We start from the raw sequence: 10,601 nt of genomic DNA, 5'->3' as shown, positions 1-10,601 counted from the left end.
GCAACCACAGCCATGTTTTATTCACATGAATGTATCTTCCACAGACACAAAACGGGGAAATAAACAACTTCAAGGTTTTCTTGGTTTTCTACAAGCAACTCGTACTGTCTACCACTGGCACCACCTCTTCTATTTCATGGTCTTCTACCTCTGAGATTAAAGCTCCCCCCAAAGCTTCGGCATGTTACAATTAGAAGAATCAAACAAAGCTGTGCGGTTAAAGAGTACGAAAGCATGCTGAAGAAAGTGAAGGGTAGGGCTCACAGCCGGGAGACACAGCATGGATTAAATCAGAAAGAGTGGCGGGGAAATTAATTCATCACAACCGAGGGTAGCTGTCCTCGGCTGAATCCACTCCCTCTAAAGTCCGGAGTGACGAGAGCGATGACGAGAGACGGAGCAGAGCACGGGCGTGTGAGGTGGGATCCAGGGGGTTTCAGGCTTAGGCCAGAAACTTGACTCCAAATAACGCCACTATTTTCCAAGGTTTCTGTAAACAAGTGTGTGTGCTGATGAAGCGCCATGGTGACGGTCTGGTCCTGGGGAGAAACTAATCCCACTGTGTACGGTCTTGGGCCTGGTCTGTCTGGTGATGAAAACACCACACAGCTGATTTGAAAGTATCGTGGTCTTTAAGTCTGTGAGTTCTTCCAGATTGTGACTTCTGGTTGGCGATGAGAAGTTTGTAAAGGAGGAACAACAAAAACATAACAAGACACTTCATTCAACGACCTTCAGCGTCTGTTAAAACTGCTCGTCAGACTGTGCGTTTGTTGACTGCGATGCTCCGCCATGACTCAACGTTCCAGGCTGAACCACAGGGCTCTCTCAGGTAGCTACAGACGTGACGATCTGGACCACCTCGCCGTTCTCTCCTTGGATGGCGCCCTGGATGGCCTCTTTCACCTCCATGTCGGCGGGCAGCGCCGGGGCCAGCTCAGCAGCCTGGGACACGTGACAGAGAGGAATGGTCAGAGGTGAGGCACTGGAAAACACGGCCGTTGGCTCAGGCGATCGTCACTCATTATGTCGCATGCTGTTTAAGCTAACTGGTCCCGGTTAGATATGTTACGAGGGAGCCGATGGAACGCCACTCCCACGTCTTCGTGTCACTGTGGGAGACAGAATATGAATGGAGCAAAGACAGGAGTGGAGAGATGACAGCAGAGATTAAAGCACAGACACATCAGAGAGGGGGGGGGGCGGCGGGTGAAAGAAATGAGAAAAGAAGCAGAGTGACAGATGGAGGGAGACCTGACACGAGAGCAGCCATTTGTGTGAGGATGTGGCCGGTCCGTCTCTGCGGCCGGTGGCAGACAGAGCCGGCTATTGTGTGGCTAAAAAGCCTTTAAAAAGATGAGAGCTTCATGACTCAATCCTGGATGATGAGCGTGAAGAGTGACTCACTCGCTCCTCGCATGCACGCCAGAGGTTCCCTCAAACACACCTGCAGCGTTTAATCCCCCGTCAGCCCAGCGTGCTGTCACTAGACAACGGCTGTACCTCACACACTGGCGCTACAGAGGCCAGAGAAACCTCAGGCTGATCCATGTTTGGAGCGGGGGTGTCGTTCCCCGTGTGAAGATGCTGATGGATGATGCCACTCTTGCTTTGAGTTGAATATTTCAGACGTGGCTCTGACATTTCTTCAAGAAAAGCTCCAAAAACCAACCTGAGCCGGGGGACCAAGCCGCCAAACTCTGCCACAGATCATCACCGACTTGAAGAAATGCCCCTCGCTAAGCAAGAAAACCCTGTTTCATGTTGCCCACCACAGCACTTCATCTAGTTTGTGTCATGACAAGGCTTCCACGAGGGGAGAAGCGGAGATAAATCAATCCCAACGCCTAAATAAATTCTCCAGATCGAGTGTAAATGCTCCCACATGTCTGGAAACAGATGAGAGCGATTCTCTCGACTCAACCCTTCAGAGCAGGGAGATGAAAACAAGCACAAACCCTCATCTGAACTTTGAACTTCTACAGTCGGTGACGTTGACAGTTCAGGACATCAAAACCCAACTGTGCTAGGGCCGCTCCAGCCGGGCTGCAGATCGCTCGATACTTCCAAAGTATCTCAGCGCCAGCGTTTGCGAGCAGCTGGGATTGCTTCCTCCGCTGGTCTGGCTGGCCGCTAGCGCCTGCATACACTGGCGTCGGGGTGTCAGTGGCTCCACCTACAGATGCTCCCGCTGGGTAGCCATGTTTGACAACAGCATCAACACAGTCCTCCCAGCACATGGACACCTACCAAAATCAGTTCGGTGAACAGTTTGATCAAAAGACACCAAGTTGCTAACAAGTGATTTCACTGTCCTTGATCACGTCCACATGGCCAGACTGAGCCCAGCCGGCGCTGACTGATCCCACCTGACTCAGCTTTGTTGATTTCTATCAGAACCTGCGTCCAATTGAACGTTAGGAAGAGATTTGCTTTTTTTATACCCCAAAATCTGCTCAGATGAATCAGTTGTGAAAACAAACTGCTGGTGGTTCACTGAGCAGCCCGGAGCAGGGCCCTGGGAGCAGAGCGCTTGAGGCGCCACTCGTCCATCTCCACACAGGCCTCCGCCACAGTCGGCGCCACGCCCAGGAACTCCTCGCTCAGGGAGGCTGGTCAGCACGTTTCCTCTCCACAATCACAGCCTACAGTCGTTTCTGTCTCACTCCAGGGGAAGACAGCGAGGAGAAAACGTGATTCGGGGAAAACAAAACAGAGTGAACAATGAAAAAGTGAAAACTGACCGCTTCAAAGACCCCTGTGTGTTTGCGCCGTCCCGCTTCCACATGTGGTTGTTGCTCCACAAGCCGCACCATCCAGGGACCCCAGGTGTATCTACTAATTACTGCCTTCCCCTCGTAACATTCCCTCACTTTACCATCGAAACACGGTTTATTCAACACGCTACACGCCAAGAGACGAGACAGTCGGGATAGGAGAGGGGCAGTAGAGGGAGAGGAGAGGGGCAGTAGAGGGAGAGGAGAGGGGCAGTAGAGGGAGAGGAGAGGGGCAGTAGAGGGATAGGAGTGGGGCAGTAGAGGGATAGGAGAGGGGCAGTAGAGGGAGAGGAGAGGGGCAGTAGAGGGAGAGGAGAGGGGCAGTAGAGGGATAGGAGAGGGGCAGTAGGGATAGGAGAGGGGCAGTAGGGATAGGAGAGGGGCAGTAGAGGGAGAGGAGAGGGGCAGTAGAGGGAGAGGAGAGGGACAGTAGAGGGATAGGAGAGGGGCAGTAGAGGGATAGGAGAGGGGCAGTAGGGATAGGAGAGGGGCAGTAGAGGGAGAGGAGAGGGGCAGTAGAGGGAGAGGAGAGGGGCAGTAGAGGGATAGGAGAGGGGAAGTAGAGGGAGAGGAGAGGGGCAGTAGGGATAGGAGAGGGGCAGTAGAGGGGCAGTAGGGATAGGAGAGGGGCAGTAGAGGGATAGGAGAGGGGCAGTTGGGATAGGGGAGGTGCAATAGAGGGATAGGAGAGGGGCAGTAGAGGGAGAGGAGAGGAGCAGTAGAGGGAGAGGAGAGGGGCAGTAGAGGGATAGGAGAGGGGCAATAGGGATAGGAGAGGGGCAGTTGGGAGAAGAGAGGGGCAGTAGGGATAGAGGAGGTGCAATAGAGGGATAGGAGAGGGGCAGTAGAGGGATAGGAGAGGGGCAGTAGAGGGATAGGAGAGGGGCAGTAGGGATAGGAGAGGGGCAGTAGGGATAGGGGAGGGGCAGTAGGGATAGGGGAGGGGCAGTAGAGGGATAGGAGAGGGGCAGTAGGGATAGGAGAGGGGCAGTAGGGATAGGAGAGGGGCAGTAGGGATAGGGGAGGGGCAGTAGGGATAGGGGAGGGGCAGTAGAGGGATAGGAGAGGGGCAGTGGCGTGGTAGGACAGGCAGTGTGAGGACACCTGTTGTCTAGTCAGGTGATTGAAACAATTCTCATGAATCCGGCACAGAAACCATCAGCAAGTGCACAACTGCACTGCTTGTGGGGTTCAGTCTGACGAGCGTGAAGTTGGACTCATTAACCTGAGACCTCCTGTTACTGAGTGACGTTGTTGAAGTTCCTCTCACAGGTCTGTTGGGCTCCAAGTTGCCATGACGTGATTCGAGAATATTGGACTGGTGCCAAATGCTTCAAGGGCTTGTAGACAGTATGATGTCTATAATCCATCATCCATTCATCCATCATCCATCCATCCATCATCCATTCATCCATCCATCATCCATCCATCCATCATCCATTCATCCATCCATCATCCATCCATTCATCATCCATTCATCCATCCATCATCCATCCATTCATCATCCATTCATCCATCATCATCCATCCATCATCATCCATTCATCCATCCATCATCATCCATCCATTCATCATCCATTCATCCATCATCCATCCATTCATCATCCATCCATCATCCATTCATCATCCATCCATTCATCCATCATCCATGCATTCATCATCCATTCATCCATCATCATCCATCCATCATCCATCCATTCATCATCCTTTCATCATCCATCCATTCATCCATCATCCATCCATCATCCATTCATCCATCATCCACCTATCCATCATCCATCCATCATCCATTCATCCATCCATCATCCATTCATCCATCCATCATCCATCCATTCATCATCCATTCATCCATCCATCATCCATCCATTCATCATCCATTCATCATCCATCCATCATCCATCCATTCATCCATCATCCACCTATCCATCATCATCCATCCATCATCCATCCATTCATCATCCATTCATCATCCATCCATCCTCCATCCATCCATCCTCCATCCATCCATTTATCCATCCATCCATCCTCCATCCATCATCCATCCATCCTCCATCCATTCTCCATCCATCCATCCATCCTCCATCCATCCATCCATCCTCCATCCGTTCTCCATCCATCCATCTTCTACCTCTTATCCTGTTAAGGGTGGCGGAGAGGGACAAACACACAAGTCAGGACTGGCTTAGGTTGGTGGGGGCTGTTTTACTTCCATCAGATGAGGGTTGTGGTTGTGGACCTTTACGCGGTAACAAACCGTCTCAGTGAGTGTACAAGTGTGCACAAGCCTGGAGGACTTTGAGGGAGTGTGTTTTTACCTGCACGGCAGCTGTGTGATCAGCAACAGGAGCGAGTTGGACATACTGCACTTGGATGTCGGGGGGGAGGGGGGAGCCCTCGACCGCTGCCGCCGCCCCATCAGCCGATGCCACTGCTATTAGCTGAGCTCCGCGCAGCACCTGGGACACAGGGAGGAACGTCATTGAGCATTGCTGCCAACATGAGTTGGTCAACTGGATCTGATATCAACAGTTGACCTGAAAAAAACAAAATGACTCCCCTCAGCAGCCTCGTCCACCAGAGTTCTACAAGTCCCAGTGTAGTCAAGTCTCTGTTATGATCTCCAGATACAAACCAACGCTAAAACCCACGCGCTATCTGGTGTGGTTATGTTCTGTTATTACAGCCATCAGGGTAGACAAGCCTGCTCCACCCCCTCCCACACCTGCTCCACCTCCTCCCACACCTGCTCCATCTCCTCCTCCCACACGTGCTCATCTCCTCCTCCAACACCTGCTCCACCAACACCTGCTCTACCTCCTCCTCCCACACCTGCTCCACCCCCTCCCAGACCTGCTCCATCTCCTCCTCCCAGACCTGCTCCATCTCCTCCTCCCAGACCTGCTCCATCTCCTCCTCCCACACCTGCTCATCTCCTCCTCCAACACTTGCTCCACCTCCTCCTCCCAGACCTGCTCCATCTCCTCCTCCCAGACCTGCTCCACCTCATTTCATTCAACTCCAGCTTAAAGCTGTCTGAAACTAAACAGTCACGTCTTATCTCTTCCCTCAATATCAAAAGCATTAATTTAGCAGCTCTCTCCTCAGGTACTGACAGCCTCCCCAGCTCCATTTACTCCTCCACTCCCGATCAACAGGCTACCCTCTACAATGATCTTCTTCACTCTGCTGAACTCAGGTGCCCCTGTTAAACTCAGACTGTATCATTCACCCACTCGGCTCCCTGCTTTTCACCTCTTCTACCACAACTCAAAACCAAAGGACATCAACTTGAACGGCTCTATAAGAAAACTCGACTCTCTGTTTCCAAGGAACTGTACCACTGCCACATTGTTCACTACAAAATCACCCTTTCCTCAGCTAAATCCCAATATTATGCAGGTCTCACCAGTGCTGGTGATGAGAACTCCAAGGCCCTATTCTCAGTGCTGAGGAATACACTACGCCCCCAGGACCGCTTTCCTCCTCATGTCTACTCCACAGAACACTGTATCTCCCTAATGACATTTTTTAATTCTAAAACAAGAAAGATCTACCAGCATCCACCTGTCAGCTCGACCCACTGCCTTGGTGAGCGCATGCCTTCCCTCTCTGCTGCCCCTGATAACTGCTATCATTCACTCCTCCCTAACCTCTGGCTCTGTTCCATCATCTCTTAAATCTGCGGCGGTAACACCCATTCTCAAGAAACCCAGCTCTGATCCCAACAACTTCAATAACCTTCGTCACATCTCTCAGAAGTCCTGGAAAATGTAGTAGCATCTCATCTCCATGACAATAACTTATATGAACAGGTCCAGTCTGGTTTCCGCCCACGTCATAGCACAGAGGCCACTCTCCTAAGATCACCAACGACCTCCTGATGGCAGCCTTTGACACCATCTCTAACACCATCCTGCTCGACAGGCGAGCATCTCTTGGAATATCTGGCACACCCCTGGACTGGCTCATCTCCTACCTTAATGGTATCTCTCAGTTCATCCAGCTAAGGACATTCAATTCCCACCCATATCCCCTCTCTGGTGTTCCTCAAGGCGCTGTCATCAGTCCCTTGCTATTCATCACCTATCTCCTTCCTCTTGGTCGTATCTTCTGAAAATACTACATCCATTTCCTTAGCTACATGGATGACACCCACCTCCACCTTCCCACCCCCTCCCTCTGTGTCTGTTAACAAAACATCAAATCCAGGTTCTCCTCCTACTTTCTCAAACTCAACGGTGATAAAACTGAGGTCCTCTCATTGGTCCTACATCCTCTCTCATTAACACTCCCAACCCAACCCAACCCCACTGACAACTCCTCTGTTTTCCCCTCCCCTCAGGTTAAGAGGTTGGGTGTCGTTCTCGACAGCTCTCTGTCATTCCAAACCCACATTAATAATGTTACCCGTTCGGCCTGTCTCCATCTTGGGAATATTAACCACCTCCGTCCGTCCCTCACTTCCAACAGTGCTGCCATCCTGGTCCACTATCATGTCACATCCCTCCCAGACGACTGTAACTCCCTCCCCTTTGGTCTCCCCCTCAAGTCCATTTATAAATTACAACTGGTCCAGAACTCAGCCACCTGTATTGTCTCCAGAACGCCATCCATCAATCACATCACTCCTGTTCTCCAACAACTCCACTGGCTTCCTGCCAAATTTTTAATAGACTTTAAAATCCTGCTCCACACTTTCAAGGCCATCAACAACCTCAAGCCCCCATACCTCTCTGACCAGAGGTCACCCTCCTCCACCAGCCTCACTGTGCCCTCTGCCCGACCCTCCACCATGGGACCAGAGCCTTCAGCTACTCTGCCCCCACCTCTGGAATTCCTGTCCCCCCAACATCAGGAACATTAACTTATTATATCTTCAAATCCCATCTAAAACCCACCTTCTCAAACTCACCTACTCACTGTAATTTGTCATCTACCACTTCTGGTTTCTTTTTCGATTTCTGATTTTATTGCATTTGTATTGTTGTGTCCTTTGAACCATTGTTTGTGAGGTGAACTTGAGTGGCCTGAAAGGCACCTTAAATAAAATGTATCATTGTGATTATTATATATAAACATCAGACGTGTTTGCTCCTTCACCTGGAGCAGGGGGACGTCCAGTTCTCCAGGGAAGGAGTGCTCTCTTCTTCTGAGGTGAAATGTGAGCACCACTGAAACAGCAACCCTCCAAGTCCTGGAGCAACCTGGGCTTTAGAGGGAACGACACCAGGCACACCTGTGAATACTCAGGTGTCTAATGACTGCCTCTTAGCACCCTGGTGTGTGTTCTGATTGCCGCCTAAATACCAGAATGAGGCCGAACACGCCCCGAGCGCACGGGGCACAAAAATGGCACCATCCACCATGTGATTAAACCTGACATGCTGTCAACGCATACATTCACATTTGCATACAGAAAGATGTATCAAAGGAATTTCACTCAGCTTAGTGATGGTGTTTTAATTTGAGCGAGGTCAGAGGTCATACTAGTAGTACCTGCCAGTACAGCCTGAAACATAGTAACAATGGCACCAAGTCTACAGATGCACTGCAAACCTGGAGGAGCACAAGGTGAGAAACAAAAGGTTGAGTCCACTGCACTCGACATGTAGAACCCTTACACCACCTCCCTCATCCAAGGTTTGAGCCAATCAAGTGGAAGGACAACATTTCAATCACGTGACTGAAGGAGCACCAGAAGGGCCCATTCCCGTTTTACCCTGGAACTCAGGGAAGTTTCCACTTTCAAGTAGGAGTGAGGAAAAGTAAAATAAATAAATAAATAAAGGCACGTTCACAGTACCAGCTGATAGCATCGCTTTATCTTGTATTTTGCACATCAAAAAAGCTGAAAAGCTTCACTATTAAAATGCCTGTTGATGAAGCATAGGGAGTTGAACTGGAGACAAGAGTTTGGAATGCCTTCAGACCAACAACAAAAACAACCAGGGACTTGAGCTGGCGCTGGGATGTGACTACAGCAAACTGGCTGCATCATGTCCTGCCTCCTGCAGGCTCCACCCATCGCCTAACATGAATAGAGCCTCTCTAGTAGGTGAGAACATGTCTGACACACACCATCCCAGTTGTGTGCAACTTGTGTGAGGGGGCAACTGCAGACGATGTTATTTGCCTGGAGTTCATAAGAGAAAACAGCTTATGACTCTCAGAGGGGGGATTACTGGTTTGAAATAAAGCACATTCCTGCATGAAATGACAACATGGTCTCATTTATATTCTTTTGCAGTTTCAGGGCTTTGTACTGGAACACAGAACTCTTCCAGTGTCTCCAGTCTGGCAGGTTTCATATGTATATTGTCACTGTGATGTGTGAGGTCTCTGTCTCCAGCTGTACTCGGTGCAGGGACATGTTCAGTACACATCTAGAATTCAAGGGAGGATATGCAACCCTGCAGAATAACCAAAACCTCACAAACCTCAATTACAGATTAGGTCTGTTGCCCCCTAACCCTTTGAAGTTCTGAGTGACGGTCTGGCAATGACTCCCTTAACTACCCCGGTACCCACCGGACTGCCTTATCATCAGAGAAACATCACTAGTTTCACCACAAAGTCTGCCACCTCATCACCACAGTGCATCAGACCCTGGCAGACTGATGGAAGCTATTAGCGTAAAAGTCTGCCTGACTCACTTGAACAGACAACCACCAGGACGCTTCAAGCACACCCGGGTTGAAGCAGGGTTAGGCAGACACTTAATATAGAGGAAGACTGTTAAGAGCTCGGCCCAATGAATCATATTTTATGACCCATAAAACATTCCTGATCAACAGGAGAATTTGCCTCCAAGGTTGAAGTGAACCATAAAGTTAAAGGAGCACTTTCAAATTCTGGCTGTATTAACTTTCTTGCTGAGGTACATGGGAAGATTGATACCTCCTCCGACCAATTTCCACGGTCTGTACAGTAAATAAATAAGTTGGAAGATGTTGTCTTGGCTTCACATGAAGGCTGGACGTCGTAGACGGGCAGTTTGGCTGCGTCCAAAGGTAAAGCTGCTCCAAGTACCTCTAATATTAACAAATTAACAAGTTGGGACCGCCTTCCGGTGGTGGACCAGAATGGCGGCTTGATTTGATTACTCCACACAGCTTTGCATTATTTAATATAAACCCCCCAGTTACATTTACTAGATCAGTAATTAACATGTCAAAAACCACGTAGAACAGGGAGAGTATAGCCGCTGTGCTAACAGAGCTAAAGGCTCTTACTGCAGAGTTTGGTTCCAAACTGTTTGTTAGTAATTCTTTCAACTGCGTAGTTTGTGGACTTCATTGATGGTCTGCCTGGTATAGGTTCACCAGTGGAGCTGCTCCTCAGTTATGTGGATCAGGGTTAAGTCCTACAAGTTTTACAGGTTTTTGAAGGGAGATGACGGAGAAGAGGGGACTAGAAGAGTTCCAGGGTTCATATTGTTACTTAATACATTACATGAAAAAAGCTGGGACTCAAGATGCAGCGATACTGTCATTGGACACCCAACTGGCAACTGACAGAACTGAGTGGCACTACCTTTCAAAATTGCTACCACAATGGATTTGGAGAGATTCCTTGGATGGATTCATGCACTCTATAAAAACCCAGTAGCAGAGATTCTGACTAATAGCGTTGTCTCAAAACCATTCAACTTGCAGCGTCCAATCCTACAAGGCTGCCCATTACCACCGATGCTATTCACTTTAGCTATCGAACCTCTCCCTCTGGCTGTCAGGGCCCATGATGGCCTCGAGGGCATCCAGATAGGTCAACAAGAGCATGTATGTACGCAGATGACGCCATCTTGTTTCTGACCAGGCTCAAGGAC

The 10,601-nt window shown here is 49.8% G+C and overlaps 1 protein-coding gene across 2 annotated transcripts in view; it reads right to left on the bottom strand.

Moving 5' to 3' along the window:
* Window positions 1-10,601, bottom strand: part of banp (BTG3 associated nuclear protein) — a 46,049-nt gene continuing 35,448 nt past the window's right edge. For both annotated transcript variants that reach the window (XM_086208035.1, XM_086208036.1), the window contains exons 12-13: window positions 5,092-5,232; window positions 1-945 (exon numbers count right to left, since the gene is read on the bottom strand). In XM_086208035.1, coding sequence (XP_086064161.1) covers window positions 829-945; window positions 5,092-5,232 — 258 coding nt within the window. In that variant the 3' untranslated portion in view covers window positions 1-828. The remainder of the gene's footprint in view (window positions 946-5,091; window positions 5,233-10,601) is intronic.

The sequence above is a fragment of the Aulostomus chinensis genome, chromosome 7, assembly GCF_037954235.1.
Source record: "Aulostomus chinensis isolate RoL2024-O1b breed Wild chromosome 7, RoL_Achi_v1.0, whole genome shotgun sequence".
In the NCBI taxonomy this organism is placed as follows: Eukaryota; Metazoa; Chordata; class Actinopteri; order Syngnathiformes; family Aulostomidae; genus Aulostomus; species Aulostomus chinensis.
This window is presented reverse-complemented; position numbering and strand designations above follow the sequence as displayed.